At 34.3% G+C, this 21,352-nt stretch overlaps 2 protein-coding genes and 2 non-coding genes across 5 annotated transcripts; 2 read left to right on the top strand and 2 right to left on the bottom strand.

Moving 5' to 3' along the window:
- The first annotated feature begins 4,643 nt into the window (after positions 1-4,643).
- Positions 4,644-4,728, top strand: TRNAM-CAU (transfer RNA methionine (anticodon CAU)). The gene is given in 2 exon segments: positions 4,644-4,681; positions 4,693-4,728. It is a non-coding gene; the product is annotated as a tRNA-Met (tRNA).
- Positions 4,729-5,182: 454 nt separating this feature from the next.
- Positions 5,183-7,952, bottom strand: LOC137720377 (uncharacterized). Of its 2 annotated transcripts, none has more exons than XM_068459440.1 (4): positions 7,571-7,952; positions 6,705-6,979; positions 6,222-6,368; positions 5,183-6,120 (listed from the first exon to the last, which is right to left on the bottom strand). In XM_068459440.1, the coding sequence occupies exons 1-4, from the start codon at positions 7,824-7,826 to the stop codon at positions 5,551-5,553; spliced, it is 1,248 nt and encodes a 415-aa protein (XP_068315541.1). In that variant the 5' UTR covers positions 7,827-7,952; the 3' UTR covers positions 5,183-5,550. The 2 variants fall into 2 exon arrangements, with proteins under 2 accessions (XP_068315541.1, XP_068315542.1); XM_068459441.1 differs by having other exon boundaries at positions 7,592-7,952.
- A 7,849-nt stretch (positions 7,953-15,801) lies between these two features.
- On the top strand, positions 15,802-15,886 carry TRNAM-CAU (transfer RNA methionine (anticodon CAU)). Its single transcript is given in 2 exon segments — positions 15,802-15,839; positions 15,851-15,886. It is a non-coding gene; the product is annotated as a tRNA-Met (tRNA).
- A 611-nt stretch (positions 15,887-16,497) lies between these two features.
- On the bottom strand, positions 16,498-20,291 carry LOC137720376 (protein NTM1-like 9). The gene is made up of 6 exons (XM_068459439.1): positions 19,833-20,291; positions 18,952-19,220; positions 18,292-18,438; positions 17,813-18,190; positions 17,197-17,625; positions 16,498-17,101 (listed from the first exon to the last, which is right to left on the bottom strand). Exons 1-6 carry the CDS (start codon positions 20,020-20,022, stop codon positions 16,817-16,819), a joined length of 1,698 nt encoding a protein of 565 aa, XP_068315540.1. The 5' UTR covers positions 20,023-20,291; the 3' UTR covers positions 16,498-16,816.
- Between the last annotated feature and the right edge of the window lie 1,061 nt (positions 20,292-21,352).

Raw genomic sequence — 21,352 nt, 5'->3', positions numbered from 1 at the left:
CTACTCATTCTTGAGTAGGTAGCCAAGAATTGTTTTTCCTACTCACTCTTTTTTTTCATTTGCACACCTTATTGTTTTTATTTGTTGATTTTCTGTAACTTTTTTAACCTAACGATCACCAATAAGTGGGTTGTGCATGTAGTGAAAAATGATGTGTTGAAATCTCTCGTAATAATTCTAGACTTTCTAGTATGGAGTGATTTCTTCGCATCCTTTTGCACCTTCTATGGTCTTACTAATTTCTATATTTGATTCTCTTTTAGTTAATTTGTTCAATTCAGTGACTAAAAATGAGGAGTTTGTAGGAAATTTGTATGAAAATCATTTTCCTTTGTCTATACAACAACGAATGTATACATTTTAAGTCACGTGATCATCATCTCATATCCTAAAAGAGAAAGAGAACACGTAATTTTCAAATGGTTAAACAAAACTTTGACGAATAAGTTTGAAGATAGTACTAAGAAAAATCAAGGGTTTTGGTTCGGTATCTTATACCTAGGGGTGGAAAAAATTCCCGAAAATCCCGAACCGAACCGAAAAAATCCCGATCCCAAACCAAAAATTTCCCAAACCGAAATTCCCGAAATTTTCGGGATGCTATCCCGAACCAATCCCAAAATTTCGGTATGGGATTCGGGATTGGCTTCTCGATATTTCGGGAATCCCATACCAAACCGAAAATATATAATATTAATTATTATATATATTTATACATATATATATATATATTATTCTTTTATAATTGACGATAGTAGTTTCTAATTCATGCTCATCAACCTAGAATGCCCTACACCTTGCATATTTTTCATGTTCTGTTTGATATTCATGTGGATTTTATTATTGCTGCTGCCATAGCTAATGATTTCAAAAGGCTTGATTCTTTTGTCTCTCAACAGATTGCAAAAAGAGTTTAATTAATTTGAATTTTGACTATGATAAAAAGAGTCAAGCATGCTAGTGTTCAATTAAATGGTAGTGTGAATGAAATGAAATTCCTAGTTCATGAATATGTTCTTGAATTACATATTTGAAGAACAATTCATAATTTCATATTTCAATTTGGGATTCCCGATTTGTCCTAAAATCCCGAAAATATTTCGGGATTCCCGAAAATTTGGTTTGAGATTGGTCTTCAAATTCCCGTCCCGAAAAATTTCGGTTTGGGATTCGGGATACTAGTTTCGGTATGGTATCCCATACCGAACCACCCCTACTTATACCAAACCACCCCTAGGTATTGTTGTGCTTTTTAAAAAATTGTTTTTTGTTATGTTATCAGAATAAGCAGCTGTAAAAGAAAATTGTTAAGTGTTTGTTAATTTATTTATTTTTTTTTTTTTTTTTGTAGAAGTGTTTTTAATAAAGAAAGCAGTGTCTAAATATTTAGTAAATTTTTATATAAATTACTTTGAATTGACTAAAAAGAATATATTATTTAATATGATGTAATAATTATTAAAAACAATAATATAAAAGCAAAGATTGTAATGTTATGAAACATGTTAAACGTTTCATTATATGAGCATTAATTTGCAACTCACTTGAGAAAACTCCTGTAGTATTTGATCCTTTTGACCAAGTCTGCTGACGTGCCGCACCTTTCTTTCTCTTTAATTATTATATTTTGTCCTTTTGATCAACCCCCTCTTGGAAGTTCGTCTTTCTTTTCTGCGAAGTTTAGCTTTTAGAATATTTTACATTTTGGAATCTTTCCCAAGTCATAAAATCTGTCCAAAGTTACGGGTCCTTTTCCTGCACTGAATTACAAATCCAAGAGTAATGGTATAGGTAAGTTCTCTCAAAAGTGGGCTTCGATTTTTCTATCATCTCATATTTTGCATCATGGTTTACAAATTTGATACGAAAATTACTATAAAATTGTACAGTGGTTAAAAGTCTATGAAATGTTCAACTTTGAGGGAGTTTCTTTAGCATTTCTCACAAATCCAATATCAAATAATAATGAGAAATGTTAAGGAAATTTTCTTAAAGTGAGATTTTTCATGGTCACTTTGTCACTTTAGAGTTTAACATTAATTTTTGTTTCAATATTATAAAATACGGTAAAAAAAATGAGATGACAGATAATTATACTTTTGAGAGTCTCCTTAGCATTTATCAATAATAGAAATGGTTTCTACACTAATAATACTTGGCTACTCAAAATATAAGTAAGAGCTCCTTTTCAAGACTCTTCATTTTCGATTCATACAACTTCATATTTATAATCATAACCATTCATATTATAAATCAGTTTATAAAGATTAGCTCTACAAAAATTTCAATTAAAACAAGGTCTTTTAGTCATGGAACAACATAAAAATAGATGGACACATAAGGATAAAAACAATACAAATCGTCTATCTATTTGCTACAGTTGATTGACTAAATGACCTTAGTTTTAATTTCTTTTATGCAAAGAAGATTTTTACAAAGTGATTTATGATATGAAGGGTTATGATTACACGCACGAAGTTTTGTGAACCGAACAAGAAATTTTTTGAGTAGGAGTACCTACTCATTCTTGAGTATGTAGCCAAGAATTGTTTTTTCTGCTCACTCATTTTTCTCATTTGCACACTTCATTGTTTTTATTCATTGATTTTTTGTAACTTTTTTAACCTAACGATCACAAATAAGTAGGTTGGCATGTACTGAAAAATGATGTGTTGAAATCTATCGTAATAATTCTAGACTATCTGATATGGAGTGATTTCTATGCATCCTTTTGCGCCTTCTATGGTCTCACTAATTTCTATATTTGATTCTCTTTTAGTTTGTTCAATTCAGTGACCAAAAAGGAGGAGTTTGTAGAAACTAAAAATATGTGTGTGAAAATCATTTTCCTTCGTCTATACAACAACGAATGTATAGATTTTAAGTCACATGATCATCATCTCATATCCTAAAAGAGAAAAAAGATGCGTAATTTTCAAATAGTTAAACAAAACTTTGACGAATAAGTTTGAAGATAGTACTAAGAAAAATCAAGTTCAAGTTGGTCATCAATTATTCAAAACTGCATTCATGTGTACACTCCTATAGTCCTCGAAGCTTCACTAATACTAATAGTTCACTCAAAAAGGGACTGAACCTTTACATTTCTCGATAACGTAAAAACAAGCCGAAAAACTTAACCTTGAGAAAATGACGATAGTACCTTTTCAAATGTATCGCATGCAAGTAACGTGACTTAAATGAACATAAAATTAAATAAAATAGATTCGAATCTTTATAATAGGGATGAAGTTAGTAGGTTTTTTTAATGAGTTTCAAGATTTATTTTATCGAAAAAAAAGCTAAGAGACTTAATTTCACTTGGATAATAATCAGTGACCAAATCGGCAATTTACTGTGTATTTAAAGCTAAAAGTGAGACAAAAAGTTTAGGAGCAACACATCTGAAAGTATAAAACTACAAACTTTGGCTTTGAAATAATCCTCTTCCATTTCCTCACCTTTCCGGATTCTATTGCCATTGGCATTGCCATGGATGGTTGGTTTTCATCTCTGACGTCATTAACTCTCTACTAAGACATCTCAATGTGAGATCAAATGAGAGTAAATACATGAGATTCGAGGGACATAACGTGATCCAGAGTGCCCTTATCCAAGTTTAATCCCTTTCTTTCCTCCCTCTTTATAGAAATATATTTGAATTTTGTGATTGGATGATGGAGATATCCAATATACTTCCTCAGCAAGTCTCAAGTACTTCCTCAGCAAGTAGTCTTCTAGTTCACTACTGACTACCCCACCTCACATATGTATTGTACCATTCATTCACACCTTTGTGGTCCCATTTTTCACTTAATCCATAATATCATAAATGTATAGTTCATAGATGTTAGGATTAATTCCACAGAATAAAGGTAGAACAATACTTTTTTTTTTTTTTTTTTTTTTTTTTAAAAAAGATGACTGATGGTAAGCCATTGTTATCCACTCCTTTCAAGAACTTAATAATATTACAACATTTGTTCATTTAAATTCACAACCAAACACGAATTCCACTGTACTCATAACCAAACATCCCTTTTTTTAGTTTTCTCTTATCTGTGCCGTTGCATATATGATCAGCCTCATCTTCTTCCACGTCAATCAATACAAAAGCTTCCATGAAACCATTTCATGATTCGCTGTCACCTTCCTCCCCCACTGCCATGGCTGCCATGAGAAATAAGATGGTAGAGACGGGTGGGAATGACGAAGATCACGAGGTTGGGTCGATGGGAACAAAGACAAAAGCTGAAGGAGGCAAGGGATTGACCAGATCTCCCATGAAGGAAGAAGATAGGCGTTTGGTTATCCACATAACAAGAGATAAGTGTCACAAAATTATGATCCACGTAACAAGTGAGTACTTTGAGTACTGATTGGTAAGTTCACAATACCCAAGTGTTATGTATAAAGATATAAACCACAGTATTATTCGGTAAATGTACCTAAGAAGGTCGCTTTAATTTTTCTCTAAGCATCAAATTTGAATGGTAATGCAGCTCTCCTTCAAACCGTTTTTCACCAAGCAAAATTTTTGAGGTGGGTTGTGCAGCTGTGGACCACAAATAGGTGGTAAATGGCCCATTTTGTATAATTGTATGTAGTTTTACAAAATATAAACAGAGACCTTGAACAATAACGGGGTGGTGGCGCAGTTGGCTAGCGCGTAGGTCTCATAGCTTCTGAGTTATCCTGAGGTCGAGAGTTCGAGCCTCTCTCACCCCATTTCTTTTTTATCCTTTTCCGATTATACAAAAACATTCTAAGTTTAACTTTCAACCTCTAACAATAAGAACAACATCATGGTCTAATATATTTCTCTTTCACAATTTCAGAAGATCCCAAATGATTTCTTTTGAAATTATATATATATATATATATATATAAAATATAATTTTTTTTTTAGTAGAACGATATATTTTACACTAAGGGAATGAGGAGTTTGGTTAAGCCACACAATAGGTAACCTAATTTGGTATCGAATTCGCAATCTACGAGATTCAAACCTAAGACCTCTCATTTATCCTCTCATTTATAAGTGAAGAAGAATACCAACAGACTGTAGTACTGAGCGACTCTTTTGAAATTATACTAAAACGAAAAACATTTCAACTTCCAGAATTTTAAAAGACATCCCCACTAGTTCAAATCCTCACTCCCCAAATGATTCTTTTGCAACTATAGAAAAACGATAAACATTTCAACTTCTAAAAAAACAAACAACACCATGGTCTAGTAGTGCTTCTATTTCACAATTTTAAGAAGATATTCCAAAAAGTTCGAATCCCTGCTCCCTAAATGATTAAGCAAAAAACAATACATTATATTGAGATTCCATGACTAGCCATCCATCATTACATCTGGTCCGTAGAAACAGAAAAAAGTCAAACTCCATAGGCTATACCAAATATAAACACTTCATCACTGCAAACCGTGGCTGGTACTCCCACATTTTAGAGCAGCAATAAGTAACCAGTAAGTATGGCATTACTCATGGTGTGACAGAACAAAATCTAACCATTTTCTGGTGAATGAACCCCTCTAGCATCACTGCCCGTATAAAACTGCTTCCCAAGCAAAAATGCAGAACATTATTACGCCTAGAACCATGTTGAAAAGGTACACCGAGGCGGGACTTGTTAATGGAGGGGATGCCTCCCATGAAATGAAACAGCCCTTCCAATTGCCTGTGGTTATTGCGTTCTGCGTCTGCTTCAGACCCTTTTCTGCATTATTGCCTTGAGCCACCTCTGCTTCTTTGTCAGACTTTGTTCTTTGATGTGTACCAGAATGTTCATCAGTGACTACTTGAATACGATCAGTCTGAGGTTTAGGTACTAAATTGACAGAGGAAGCAGCCTGTATCTGGTAAAGCTTAACATCTTTCTGTCCTCTGGAGTGCCTCGAATCAACTGGTGGCTCACTATCCCAGTGAAATGTTGATTCTACGGCATCCCAGTCCATAATTGAAATTTCGGGCACTTCGATAGTTCCATCACGTTCATTAGCTCCAAATGCCGATGGCATCTCATGGTAATGATCACCAAGGGCACTTGCAAGCATGCTATACTTTGTCCACTCAAAAATGTCCATACTTTGTTGTTGCGGAGTATGTTCCTGCATTGTGAACCATAAATAAGCAAGGTCTTAGATCAGTTTCTTTTGCACCGTCTCTATATACGAAAAAGTTAATCAGCATTCGTGTTCAACATTCTCACCTCTTCAATATCCATACGAGGTGCTAGTAGCTGTTGGTTTCCAAAATCAGATGCATTGTTGTTAGTACTCGATTCACCTTCATGACAGTTTGCAGCATCCACATTCTCACCTGATTTCTTCTTTACGCAACAGACAACTAAATCCCTCTGCACAATTAAGTTGCAAAAACCAATCATGTAATGCAGTGGCAGCAACACAAAATTAAACAATGTTCAAAACCAAAAGTCATTAAGTTTGCACATTTATATTAAATACCAATTTGGCTAGAAGGGGTTTCAATTTTGATCCATTCAATTCAATGATTTCGAAACCAAAACCCCTTGGAACCAAACCAAATAGGCTTCGGTTTCACAACGAAAACCCCTCAAGCCTCCAGTTTAGAACTTACCTCATAAAAATTGTTAAACAATGCTGCAAATTATACATCATATCGATAACATCATTCAGAATCAATAACCCCAAAAAAGAAGAAGAATGGTGACCTGATTAACATTAGGATTGGTTTGGGGGATGTAATACTCATGCATAACCCAGTCGGTCTTTTTTTTGTCGTTGTCATGAACACGACCTTGGTAAAAAGTTAGAATCCTTTTTTCACCGATGACAGTTCTTTGGTCTTCAGTCTTGACCGGTTTTTTGGTACCAGTGATCTTCCAGAAGCCTTCCTTCGTTGCCCTTTCGGTCTGGTTTTTGCTGGTTTTTTTGTAAGTGCTGAAGAAGTACCATTCTTGATTAGTCGAGCGGATGGGTGAACGCCCTGCATAAAACACAACATTTGGTTCAAACCCAATTGCATATAAAGATTATCAGACTCGTTCAAGGAAAGGGGTAGCGTTTTTTGCACTGCATTTTCAGCTGTTTACACCTCAAAAATGAACATTTTATAATTTTTCGAACTCACAGAAGAGTGCAGAAATCACTGGCCTTCGTAAAATTGTCACCCAAAAAAGAAAACTTTTAATTAAGAACTGGGATTGGTAATAAGTTGCATTAGGATTAAACCCAATTTCCTAAACAGTAAACAGAGATTCAAACTCATTGAACTGCAAATTGAAAAGTTTTAGTAAAATTCTCATTAAAAAAAAAAAGATAGAATTTTTTCAGAACTGGGTTTGATAATAAAGTTACATTTGGACTAAAACCCAATTGCATAAACGGAGTGTCAGACTCATTGAACTGCAAATTCAAAGTTTTTACTAAAATTTTCAGCAAAATTTAAAAAAAAATAAAATAAAATTAAGAACTGGGTTTGGTAATTAATTTACATTTGGATTAAACACGAACACCCAATGGCAAATTCAGATTTATCAGACACAATGAACCAAGAAAAATAATGAAAATATAAGACCTGGGTTTTGAAAATAAATACGAGGCAAGTCCCATGGCTCGTGGCTGCAGATATTATTGATTTCAGGGATGACGTCGCTGAAAACGTAATCCGTTCCCTTGAGCTTCATCTGCAAGTAATATCCGATCAGCTCTTGTCCTGTGGGGCGGAATCCGAATCCCACTGGCAACACCTTGTCACCCACTCTGGTCCAGTGGAATCCCACTGGGAACACCTTGTCACCTACTCTGGTGAAGTGGATTCCATTGGCAGCCATCTATCCTTGATGAAGAAGAATCGGAATCTGGGTGGGTGGGTTTGTATAGGATTAGAAACACAGGAGAAAGAGTACGGAAACTGCCTTGAATTTGATCAAAGTGTTCGGCTTTCAGTTGTTGCTCTTCTGCTTTTAAGGAGCAACGGGACTTGGCTGCTGAAAAATCAGCAGCCGCACCTGTTGACTTGCCACGCGTTTTTTTCTCTTAAATTATTAGATTATGTCCTTTTGATCAAACCCCTCTTGGAAGTTCGTTTTCCTTTTCTGGAATGTTTTTTGTTTTTCAAAACTTTTCTGGGAAGTTTAGCTTTTAGAATATTTTTACATTTTGGAATCTGCCCCAAGTCATAAAATCTGTCAAAAGTTACGGATCCTTTTCCTACATTGAAGTACAAATCCAAGAGTAATGGTATGGGTAAATTTCGGCTTTTTAACTTTCTATCATTTCATATTTTGCATCTTGTTTTATAAATTTGGTACGAGAATTACTATAAAACTATAAAGTGATTGGAAATTTATGGAAAGTTCTACTTTGAGAGAGTTTCTTTAGTATTTCTCACAAATCCAAAATCAAATAATAATGATAAAAATGCTAAGGAAATTTTCTTAAAGTGAGATTTTTCATAGTCCCTTTGTCACTTTAGAGTTTAACATTAATTTTTGTTTCAATATTATAAAAAAATACTGTAAAAAAACATAAGATAACAGAGAATTTATAGAGAATTTTACTTTTAAGAATCTCCTTAGCATTTATCAATAATAGAAATGATTTGTTGGAGTAAATATGTTTTTATTTAAATATTTTAATTGCTATGTATTTGTCTGTTGTGGTTTTTATATTTTGGTTTATTACAACCATTAAATGTATATAACCTAAATTGATTTTTAACCTTATCTTTTGATAAGGAGTAATCTCCTTCACTAACTTTGCAACGTATACTTTATCTTTCTGCATATATATAAATATATATATATATATAAATATAAGGAATATATAGAGAAACAACAGCGTATATATTTTTCTTAAAAATTGAGTTCTAAAGCAACATATAGAAAGGGTGTGAGTTCGAAAGTTCTTTCATTGTGCAAGAAAGAACTTATCAAAGAAAGAATGTTTTGAGTTGTTTTATCCTGGGAAAGACGTGGTGTTTGTGTACTGCTTGCAGACTTCGGGCAGAGCCACGAAACATCCTAAAGAAAGCGACTTAGTCCGCGACTCATCCCAAGAATCATTCACCACTCAAGGCTTCTACATTTTTTGGGTAACTTCATTCCTTTCTATTTCAGTTTACAACATGATTTCTACACTATTAATACTTGGCTACTCAAAATATAAGTAAGAGCTCCTTCTCAAGACTCTTCATTTTCGATTCATACAACTTCGTATTTATGATCATAACCGTTCATATTATAAATCAGTTTATAAAGATTAGCTCTACAAAAATTTCAATTAAAACAAGGTCATTTAGTCATGGAACAACATAAAAATAGATGGACAAATAAGGATAAAAGCATTACAAATCGTCTATCTATTTGCTACAGTTGATTGACTAAATGACCTTAGTTTTAATTTCTTTTATGCAAAGATGATTTTTACAAAGTGATTTATGACATGAAGGGTTCCGATTATAAGCACGAAGTTTTGTGAACCAAACAAGAAAAATTTTTAGTAGGAGTAACTACTCATTCTTGAGTATGTAGCCAAGAATTGTTTTTTCTACTCACTCTTGTTTTTTCATTTGCACACCTTATTGTTTTTATTTGTTGATTTTCTGTAACTTTTTTAACCTAATGATCACAAATAAGTGGGTTGTGCATGTAGTGAAAAATGATGTGTTGAAATCTCTTGTAATAATTCTAGACTTTCTAGTATGGAGTGATTTCTACGCATCCTTTTGCACCTTCCATGGTCTTACTAATTTCTATATTTGATTTTCTTTTAGTTAATTTGTTCAATTCAGTGACTAAAAATGAGGAGTTTGTAGGAATTGAAAATATTTGTGTGAAAATCATTTTCCTTTGTCTATACAACAACGAATGTATACATTTTAAGTCACGTGATCATCATCTCATATCCTAAAAGAGAAAGAGAACACGTAATTTTCAAATGGTTAAACAAAACTTTGACGAATAAGTTTGAAGATAGTACTAAGAAAAATCAAGGGTTTTGGTTCGGTATCTCATACCGAACCACCCCTAGGTATTGTTGTGCTTTTTAAAAAACTGTTTTGTTATGTTGTCAGAATAATCAGCTGTAAAAGAAAATTGTCAAGTGTTTGTTAATTTTTTATTTATTTTTTTTTTTTGTAGAAGTGTTTTTAATAAAGAAAGCAGTGTCTAAATATTTAATAAATTTTTATATAAATTACTTTGAATTGATTAAAACGAATATATTATTTAATATGATGTAATAATTATTAAAAACAATAATATAAAAGCAAAGATTGTAATGTTATGAAACATGTTAAACATTTCATTATATGAGCATCAATTTACAACTCACTTGAGAAAACTCCTGTAGTATTTGATCCTTTTGACCAAGTCTGCTGACGTGCCGCGCCTTTTTTTCTCTTTAATTATTATATTTTGTCCTTTTGATCAACCCCCTCTTGGAAGTTCGTATTCCTTTTCTGCGAAGTTTAGCTTTTAGAATATTTTACATTTTGGAATCTTTCCCATGTCATAAAATCTGTCAAAAGTTACGAGTCCTTTTCCTGCATTGAATTACAAATCCAAGAGTAATGGTATAGGTAATATACAAATCCAAAAGTTACGGGTGCTTTTAATAAAGAAAGCAGTATTTAAATATTTGGTAAATTTTTATATAAATTACTTTGAATTGATTAAAAAATATAGTATTTAATGTAATATAATAATTGTCAAAAATAATAATATAAGAGTAAAAATTGTAATTTTATAAAATATGTTCAAAATTTTGAGCATTAATATACAACTCTTTTTTTTTTCATTTGCACACCTTATTGTTTTTATTCGTTGATTTTTTGTAACTTTTTTAACCTAACGATCACAAATAAGTGGGTTGTGCATGTAGTGGAAAATGACGTGTTGAAAAATGATGTGTTGAAATCTTCCGTAATAATTCTAGACTTTCTAATATAGAGTGATTTCTATGCATCCTTTTGCAGCTTCTACAGTCTCACTAATTTCTATATTTGATTCTCTTTTAGTTTGTTCAATTCAGTGACTAAAAATGAGGAGTTTGTAGGAATTGAAAATATGTGTGTAAAAATCATTTTCCTTTGTCTATACAACAACAAATTTATACATTTTAAGTCACGTAATCATCATTTCATATCCTAAAAGAGCAAGAGAACGCGTAATTTTCAAATGGTTAAACAAAACTTTGTTGAATAAGTTTGAAGATAGTACTAAGAAAAATCAAGTTCGAGTTGGTCATCCATTGTTTCAATTCTTCAAAACTGCATTCATGTGTACACTCCTATAGTCCTCGCAGCTTCACTAATACTAATAGTTCACTGGACTAACCTTTACATTTCTCGATAATGTAAAAACGAGCCAAAAAACTCAACATTGAGAAAATGACGATATTACCTTTTAAAATGTATCATATGCAAGTAACGTGACTTAAATGAATGTAAAATTAAATAAAATAGATTTGAATCTTTATAATAAGGATGAAGTTAGTAGGTTTTTAAATGAGTTTAAACATTTATTTTATCGAAAAAATATTTTAGAGACTTAATTTCACTCGGATAATAATCAGTAACTAAATCGACAGTTTACTGTGTATTTAAAGTTAAAAGTGAGACAAAAAGTTTAGGAGGAACACATCTGAAAGTATAAAACTACAAACTTTGGCTTTGAAATAATCCTCTTCCATTTCCTCACCTTTCCAGATTCTATTGCATTTGGAATTGCCAAGGTTGGTTGGTTTTCATCTCTGATGTCATTAACTCTCTACTAAGACATCTCAATGTGAGATCAAATGAGATTAAAATACATGAGATTCGAGGCACATAACGTGATCTAGAAGAGTGCCCTTATCCAAGTTTAACCCTTTCTTTCCTCCCTCTTTACATAAATATATTTGAATTTTGTGATTGGAGGATGGAGATATCCAATACTTCCTGGGCAAGTCTTAAGTACTTCCTCAGCAAATAGTCTTCTAGTACACTACTGACTACCCCACCTCACATATATATTGTACCATTCATATACACCTTTTTGTTCCCATTTTTCACTTAATCCATAATATCATAAGTGTATAATTCATAGATGATAGGATTAATTCCACAGAATAAAGGTAGGACAATACTTCAGTTTGGGTATACATCATTCAGTACCCAATATATACCGACCTATTACAATGACTCAATAATATTACAAAATCTGTTCATTTAACTTCATAACCAAACACTAATGCCACTTTGTACTCATAACCAAACACCCCATTTTTCAGTTTTCTCTTATCCGTGCCATTGCAAATATGATCAGCCTCATCTTCTTCCATGTCAATCAATACAAAATCTTTTAATAAAATAAGCAGTGTCTAAATATTTAGTAAATTTTTATATAAATTGCTTTGAATTGATTAAAAAGAATACAATATTTAATATGAGGTAATAATTATTAAAAAAATAATATAAGAGCAAGGATTTCAATCTTATGAAACATGTTAAACATTTCATTATATGAGCATTCATTTACAACTCACTTGAGAAAACTCCAGTAGTATTTGATCCTTCTGATCAAGTCTGCTGACGTGCCACGCATTTTTTTCTCTTTAATTATTATATTTTGTCCTTTTGATCAACCCCCTCTTGGAAGTTCGTTTTCCTTTTCTGGAAAGTTTTTCTGCTTTTTGAAACTTTTCTGGGAAGTTTAGCTTTTAGAATATTTTACATTTTGGAATCTGCCCCAAGTCCTAAAATCTGTCAAAAGTTACGGGTCCTTTTCCTACGTTGAATTAAAAATCCAAGAGTAATGGTATAGGTAAATCTCTCTCAAAAGTGAGCTTTGATTTTTCTATCATCTGATTTTGCATCAAGTTTTATAAATTTAGTACTATAAAATTGTAAAGTGATTAGAAGTATGTGGAAAGTTCTACTTTTAGAGAGTTTTTTTTTATCATTTCTCACAAATTCAAAATTAAATAATAATGAGAAATACTAAGGAAAGTTTCTTAAAGTGAGATTTTTCATAGTCCTTTTGTTACTTTAGAGTTTAACATTAATTTTTGTTTCAATATTATAAAATACTGTAAAAAAACATGAGATGATAATGAGTTTATAGAGAATTCTACTTTTAAGAGTCTTCTTAGTATTTATCAATCATAGAAATGATTTGTTTTTCATTTAAATATTTTAATTGCTATGTATTTGTCTGTTGTGGTTTATATAGTTTGGTTTATTACAACCATTGAATGTATATAACCTAAATTGATTTTTAACCTTATCTTTTGATAAGGAGTAATCTCCTTCACTAACTTTGAAACGTGAGAAAGCTTCTCACATTAAATAATTTGATGGAATTCCTTCTCAGAATAGAGAAGATGATCAGGTCCCATTCCTTCTTTTGTTCCATTTTGAATATTTACTTTTTTGATTTTATCCGTTTTGGTTTCGTCCATTTTGGTTTTTTAAGGTTTTCGAGTCTCTGATTTTGTCAAACTTGCAACGTATACTTTATCTTTTTGCATATATATAGGTTCCCTATATCGAAGGAATATATAGAGAAACAACAGTATATATTTTTCTTAAAAATTGAGTTCTAAAGCAACATATAGAAAGGATTCGGAGAAGTCACGAGGAATGGAACCAGTGAAAAGTCGTATGCAGAAGAGAAGTACAAAATGGACAAAGACGAAGACTTTGGAAGCGAAAGACGCACCGATTGACGCTCTTCCAGCCCAGTTGCTGTTTATTGAGCTCAAAGTGGATGAGAGAGAGGCTTTTCTATGCTATGGTCTTCTCAATTGCCTAGTCTCGGTTCAAAGATAGTGGAAGGATCCATCCATCAGCCTTTCTATCTCCACAGCGCTGACCTGCGCTTTCCCACCTAGTTCACCGACCTCACGAGTCTGATTTGGCTCTCTATTGTCCACCAAGGAAACTCCAAACAATTCTACTGCTCAGTGTGAGTTCGAAAGTTCTTTCATTGTGCAAGAAAGAACTTATCAGAGGGAGAAGGTTTTGGGCTGTTTTGACCTGGGAACGACGTGGTGTTTGCGAACTACTTGCACACTTTGGGAAGAGCTGGAAACGTCTTAAAAAGAGCAACTTAGTCTGTGACTCATCCATTTCCTCACCTTTCCAGATTCTATTGCAATTGGCAGTGCCAGGGTTGGTTGGTTTTCATCTATGATGTCATTAACTCTCTACTAAGACATCTCAATGTGAGATCAAATGAGATTAAAATACATGAGATTTGAGGCACATAAGTGATCTAGAAGACTGCCCTTATCCAAGTTTAATCCCTTTCTTTCCTCCCTCTTTACATAAATATATTTGAATTTTGTGATTGGAGGATGGAGATATCTAATACTTCCTCAGCAAGTCTCAAGTACTTCTTCTAGTACGATACTGACTACCCCACCTCACATATATATTGTACCATTCATTCACACCTTTTTCTTCCCATTTTTCACTTAATCCATAATATCGTAAGTGTATAATTCATAGATGATAGGATTAATTCCACAGAATAAAGGTAGGACAGTACTTCAGTTTGGGTATACATTTTTCAGTACCCAATATATACTGACATATTACAATGGCTCAATAATATTACAACATCTGTTCATTTTAATTCATAACCAAACACTAATTCCACTGTACTCATAACCAAACACTAATTCCATTGTACTCATAACCAAACACCCATTTTTTCAGTTTTCTCTTATCTGTGCCGTTGCAAATATGATCAGCCTCATCCTCTTCCATGTCAATCAATACAAAACCTTCCATGAAACCATTTCATGATTCGCTGTCACCTTCCTCCTCCACTGCCATGAGAAATAAGGGGACGGATTGGGGGCGGAGTCGATGGTAGAGACGGGTGGGAATGACGAAGATGACGACGTTGGGTCGATGGGAACAAAGGCAAAAGCTGAAGGAGGCGAGGGATTGACCAGATCTCCCATGAAGGAAGGAGAGATTTTTCAAGAAGTCGGGAACTCCACATAAGATTGATAGCTGGTGTACCCGAGCAACAAGAGATGGACACATGACTTTTAACATTTTGTTCTTTAAATACATATGAACACGTAATCCAAAACCAAGAAAACGTCCGACAAACGTTAAGCATTCACACCTCTTTCCTTTCCACCGTCGATGGCATCGTTGGACCCACCCCAAATCCCGACGACATCATCGGAATAAAAAGCCTCACCGCCTTCTTCCTCTTCAGCTACGTCACCGGACACCCTGGACCCTAACGCTTCAACCCGATCGGCGGCTCCGGAATCGGAGAAAGTCTGTCAAACTGCCGCTGACGATGAATACCCGTCCGTCCTCGGTTTCGTCCTTGCTCCGATGGCCTTCCACTGCCCTTTTATGGAGACACCAATCAGTTGAGAAATTAAAGGATAACAATTGCATTTTCTTAAAAAGTCACTGCAATCTGCCGAAAGGCCCCGGTACCCAAAAAAGGCCTTTGTTATTCACATAACAAGAGATAAATGTCACAAAATTATTGATCCACGTAACAAGTAAGTATTTTGAGTACTGATTGGTAAGTTCTCAATACCCACGTGTTATGCACAAAGATATAAACCACAGCATTATTCGGTAAATGTGCCTAGGAAGGTCGCTTTAATCTTTCTCTAAGCATCAAATTTGAATGGTAATGCAGCTCTCCTTCGAACCGCTTTTCACCAAGCAAAATTTTTGAGGTGGATTGTGCAGCTGTGGACCATGAGACATAGGCGGTAAATGGCCCATTTTCTATAATTGTAGGTACGTTTACAATATAAACACATACCTTGAACAGCAGCGGGGTGGTGGCGCAGTTGGCTAGCGCGTAGGTCTCATAGCTTCTGAGTTATCCTGAGGTCGAGAGTTCGAGCCTCTCTCACCCCATTTCTTTTTTATCCTTTTGTGAGGAAAACTAATGAACATAGTTTGAAAACTTTGAGTTTTAACAATAAGAACAAAATAAAGAGTAAAGTGAATAGTACCATGATTAACTTTTTAGTGTAAAAATGTAATTTTTCGTTAAAGTGAACAGTACAATGAGCTTTTCGTTAAAGTGAACAGTACAATGAGCTTTTCGTTAAAGTGAACATATATTTCTCTTTCACAATTTCAGAAGATCCGAAAAGTTCAAGTCTTTGCTCTCCAAATGATTTCTTTTAAAATATAAATAATTTTTTTTTAGTACAACGATATATTTTATAATAAGAGGAGAGGGAGTTTGTTTAAGCCACACAATGGGTAACCTAATTTGGTATCAAATTCACAATCCACGAGATTCAAATCTAAGACCTTTCATTTACAAGTAAAGAAGAATATCACCAGACGTAATAGTGAGCGACTCTTTTGAAATTATATTAAAACGAAAAACATTTCAACTTCCACAATTTTAAAAGATATCCTACTAGTTCAAATCCTCGCTCCCCAAATGATTCTTTTGCAACTATAGAAAAACGAAAAATATTTAAACTTCTAACAACACGAACAACACCATGGTCTAGTAGTGCTTCTATTTCACAATTTTAAGAAGATATCCCAAAAGTTCGAATCCTTGCTTTCTAAATGATTAAGCAAAAAACAATATATTATGTTGAGATTCCAGGACTAGCCATCCATCATTACATATGGTCCGTAGAAACAGAAAAAAGTCAAACTCTATAGGCTATACCAAATATAAACAATTCATCACTGCAAACCGTGGCTGGTACTCCCACATTTTAGAGCAGCAATAAGTAACCAGTAAGTATGGCATTACTCATTGTGTGACAGTCAACAAAAACTAGCCATTTTTCTGGTGAATGAACCCCTCTAGCACCACTACCCGTATAAAATTACTTGCCCAGCAAAAAAGCAGAACATTATTATGCCTAGAACCATGTTGAAAAGGTATTCTGATGGGGGACTTGTTAATGGGGGGGCTGTCTCCCATGAAATGAAAGAACAGCCCTTCCAATTGCAAGTGGTTGTTGTGTTCTGTGTCTGCTTCACACCCTTTTCTGCATTATTACCTTGAGCCACCTCTGCTTCTTTGTTAGACTTTGTTATAGAGGTCAACTTCGGAGGAAAATCAACAGCAGCTCGAAGCTCTGCAGCTTCTTTTGCCTGCAAAAATAAACCAAATTAAGTTGTGGAAATAGCCTCTACAAAGAATCATTATTCATGTTCTCCGTGCTGCAGTTTTGGGTTCTCTCACTCACCTTGCTTTGCTGCTGTTTTAATTCTTTCTGTTTGCTTAGTGCTTCGAGGGCACTTGTTGGATTTGTTCTTCTGCGTGTTCTTTCATTGTTATAGTATTCATCAGGGGCTAATCGAATACATTTAATCTGAGGTAATTCTGCATCTACATCCACAGAGGAAGCATTCTTTACGTTTAAGGCATTATTGTGTCTTGATTCACGTTGCGGCCTGCTTGTTCTTTGATGTGTACCAGAATGCTCGTCATTAACTAATTGACGACGATGTGTACCAGAATGTTCATCAGTGACTACTTGAAGATGATCAGTCTGAGGTTTAGGTACTACATTGACAGAGGAAGCAGCCTGTGCCTGGTAAAGCATAACACCTTCCTGTCTTCTGGAGTGGCTCGAATCAACTGGTGGCTCACTAAGCATTTGTAAACTCATTTCCTGAAAAAAAAAAAAAAAAAAAAGGTCTAAAAACATGAATGTGTTTCCAAAGCCTCCAGCACCAAAAAGTTGAGCAAAGTTTTAGCGTTTGCCAGTGAAAACTACCAACACAACAAAAAAATATAGATTTTAAGCTTCTATTCTATGGGGAACGTGGTTTTTTCCATTTTATTTTATTTTTTGTGACCTGTGCAAGGAGTATTTCTGTGTCTGCGTCACTGCTTAATGCTTCATCCTCAAAATACACCCTCGTAATTGACTCTGGCAGAGTGGAGTCGTTGAAGATGTTAGCATGAGTTGTATCAGGATGAGTGGAGACGTTGAAGATGTTAGCATGAGTTGCATCAGGATGAGTGGAGTCGTTGAAGATGTTAGCATGAGTTGTTTCATCCTGATCCCTGTCAACAATAATTGAATTTAAGAACTCTGCGAACTTATCATCTGGTTCATCAGCTCCAAATGCATATTGTAACCCATGGTAATCATTATTACCAGGGGCACTTGCAAGCATACGACCCTCTTCCCTCTCAAAATAGTCCATGCTTTGTTGTTGCTGAGTATGCTCCTACGTTGTGAACCATAAATAAGCAAGGTTTTAAATCAGTTTCTTTTGCACCATTTATATTTACGAAGAAGTTAATCAGCGTTCGTGTTCAACATTCTCACCTCTTCAATATCCATACCAAGTGCTAGTAGCAGTTGATTTTCGAAATCAGATTCATTGTTGTAAGTAATAGATTCACCTTCATCACAGTTTGCAGCATCCACATTCTCACCTGCTTTCTTCTTTACGCAACAGAGAACGAAATCCCTCTGCACAATTAAGTTGCAAAACAAATCATGTAATGCAGTGGCAGCAACACAAAATTAAATAAGGGTTCAAAACCAAAAGGCCACTTAGTACTACGGTCTAATGGTATTCCTCTTCACTTGTAAGTGAGAGGTCTTAGGTTCAATTACTTGCCAAAGGCGAATTTGAACCACATTATTGCTAGCCAATTGTGAGGCTTAGCCCATTCCCCCACCCCCCCTAGTGTAGATAATATCGTTCGTTCAAGAACATAAAACAAAAGTCCTTAACCTTAGCACATTTACGTTAAAACCAATTTGGCTCAAAGGGGTTTCGCTTTTGATCCATTCAATGATTTCAAAACCAAAAACCCTTCGAACCAAACCAAATAGGCTTCGGTTTCACAACAAAAACTCCTCAAGCCTCCAGTTTAGAACTTACCTCATAAAAACTGTTAAACAACGCGGCAAATTATACAGCATATCGATAACATTATTCGGAAACAATAAACCCAAAAAAAGAACGAGAATGGTTACCTGATCAGCATTAGGATTGGGTTGGGGGATGTAATACTCATGCATACCCCAGTTGGTCCTTTGGGAATTACGAACAGTACCTCGGTAAAAAGTTAGAATCCTTTTTTTACCGATGATAGTTCTATTGTCTTGAGTCTTGACCGGTTTTTGGGCACCAGTGATCTTCCAGAAGCCTTTCTTTGTCGCCCTTTCGGTCTGGTTTCTGTTGTTTTTTTTGTAAGTGCTGAAGAAGTACCATTCTTGATCATCCGACTTTATGAGTGAAAACCCTGCATAAAACACAACATTTGGTTCAAACCCAATTGCATATAAAGATTATCAGACTCATAAGAATCGGGGTAGCGTTTTTCGCACTGCATTTTTCAGCTGTTTACACCTTAAAAAATGAAACATTTTATAATTTTTCGAACTCACAGAAGAGTGCAGGAATCACTGGCCTTCGTAAAATTGCCACCCAAACAAGATAACTTTTAGTTAACTGGGATTTGTAATAAGTTACAATAGGATTAAACTCAATCCCCTAAACAGTAAACAGAGATTCAAACTCAGTGAACTGCAAATTGAAAAGTTTTAGTAAAATTCTCATAAAAATAATAAATAAAAGATTGAATTTTTTAAGAACTGGGTTTGATAATAAAGTTACATTTGGACTTAACCCCAATTTCATAAACGGAGTGTCAGACTCATTGAACTGCAAATTCAAAGTTTTTACTAAAATTTTCAGCAAAATTAAAAAAAAAAAAAAAAAATTAAGAACTGGGTTTGGTAATTAATTTACATTTGGATTAAACCCAAAAACTCAATGGAGAATACAGATTGTCAGACTCATTGAACTAAGAAAGCTAATGAAAATTTAAGACCTGGGTTTGGAAAATAATTACCAGGCAAGTCCCATGGCTCGTGGCTGCAGATATTGATTTCACGGATGACGTCGCTGACAAGGTAATCCTTACCCTCGAGCTTCATCTGCAAGTAATAGTCGATCAGCTCTTCTTCTGTGGGGCGGAACCGGAATCCCAATGGCACCGTCAGGTCACCTGCTCTGGTGAAGCGGTTTCTATTGGCAGCCATCTATCTTTCATGAAGGAGAATCGGAATCTGGGTGGGTTTGTATAGGATTAGAAACACAGGAGAAACAGTACGGACATTGACTTGGGGTTTGATCAAAGTCTTCGGCTTTCAGCGGGTGCTTTTTGCTTAGTGGAAGAAGATATTAAACTGCTGCTTCTGCTTTTTCATGGAACGTGGAATTTTTGTTGTCACGGCGTTTGGTGGGACGCTAAGGAGTCCTACGTGTGGGACCGCCTGCTCTATGGCTGGGTCTGCTTCCTGGGAACTGACTGAGAAGCGATGGATCTCCAAATGAATTGAGCAAATTTTCTTTTGAAGAATAATACTTGGGGGTGGGTTCGATAGAATCGCTACTGTTATCGTATCAAAATTTTATTACGAATTACTAATATTGTACTGATTATCTATTTATATCATCTTTCTAGTAAAGGTGTGGCCCGCTAACGATGTGGGTTTTATTTCTATTAGAGTCTAGAGATATGGTACAAATAGATGATAAGAGTGACGTTTTGGTTTTGGAAAGTGTCTTAACTTTATCATAATTGTGGGTTAAAATTTTATTTTCTTTACTAAACAAATACTTTTGGATGAAAATATATTGCAAGACTCAATTTATAACTTGAAAAAGTAGCAATTGTCCAGTAAGTATACAGTGTGAGTTGCTAATTCTTTAATTTGCTAATTTAGTTGCTATCTCTGTTGGATATGCGTTTTTCTTACATGACATAACAAATCTAACTTTGCTACTGAAATACTACCTCCCTTGAAGATGATATGAGAAATTTTGTACCCCATTTTGGTCCATAGCAGATTAAATGAGGGCAATTGAATATTTTTCAGTACTGATTTTAAAGCGTGAATTAAAAAGTAAACGAATAAGATCTATCGTGCAAGATGGAAAAGAGAGTGAATAAGGTTGATCGAGAAAGTCTGATTGAAAAGGTCAGTAGCATTCCCATGTAGTTATTTTCAATCAAAATATGTCTCCATGTACTATGTCTTCTAAGGCATATTTTTGAAGATGAGTGAGTGGACAATAATGAATTTTCACCTTTTATAAATATATATTATATCTCACTTTAGAGAACCTTTTTGCAAGTTTAAACCGTTTTTGGAAAATTCTTTGAGCGTAACACGAGGAGATTTTTTATAATATATTTGTCTCACTCCTTTTGTAATTCACTTAAGTGTGGTTAATTGCAATAATCTTGTTAACCATAGTGTTCAAAAGTAGGGAAATGGAAAAAGAATCATGAGATGATAATTTCCGTGATAATTAAGATTTGCTTGTAAATTTCAAGATCTAAATTTAAAAAAAAAAATGACATGT

This window comes from Pyrus communis, chromosome 16 (assembly GCF_963583255.1).
Source record: "Pyrus communis chromosome 16, drPyrComm1.1, whole genome shotgun sequence".
In the NCBI taxonomy this organism is placed as follows: domain Eukaryota; kingdom Viridiplantae; phylum Streptophyta; class Magnoliopsida; order Rosales; family Rosaceae; genus Pyrus; species Pyrus communis.
Note: the sequence above shows the minus strand (reverse complement) of the source record. Positions and strands in the feature narration are given on the sequence as shown.

Bases quoted from the DNA above. Each gene is read 5' to 3' on its own strand.
- LOC137720376 (XM_068459439.1), bottom strand. From the start codon at position 20,022: ATGGCTGCCAATAGAAACCGCTTCACCAGAGCAGGTGACCTGACGGTG. The intron at 18,439-18,951 runs GTAACCATTCTC...TTAATTGTGCAG, and splicing joins CCAATCCTAATGCTGATCAG to AGGGATTTCGTTCTCTGTTG. The intron at 17,626-17,812 runs GTCACAAAAAAT...TTTTTTTTTCAG, and splicing joins CAGAAATACTCCTTGCACAG to GAAATGAGTTTACAAATGCT.
- LOC137720377 (XM_068459440.1), bottom strand. From the start codon at position 7,826: ATGGCTGCCAATGGAATCCACTTCACCAGAGTAGGTGACAAGGTGTTC. The intron at 6,980-7,570 runs GTCTTATATTTT...TGTTTTATGCAG, and splicing joins TATTTATTTTCAAAACCCAG to GGCGTTCACCCATCCGCTCG. The intron at 6,121-6,221 runs GTGAGAATGTTG...TTCACAATGCAG, and splicing joins CTCGTATGGATATTGAAGAG to GAACATACTCCGCAACAACA.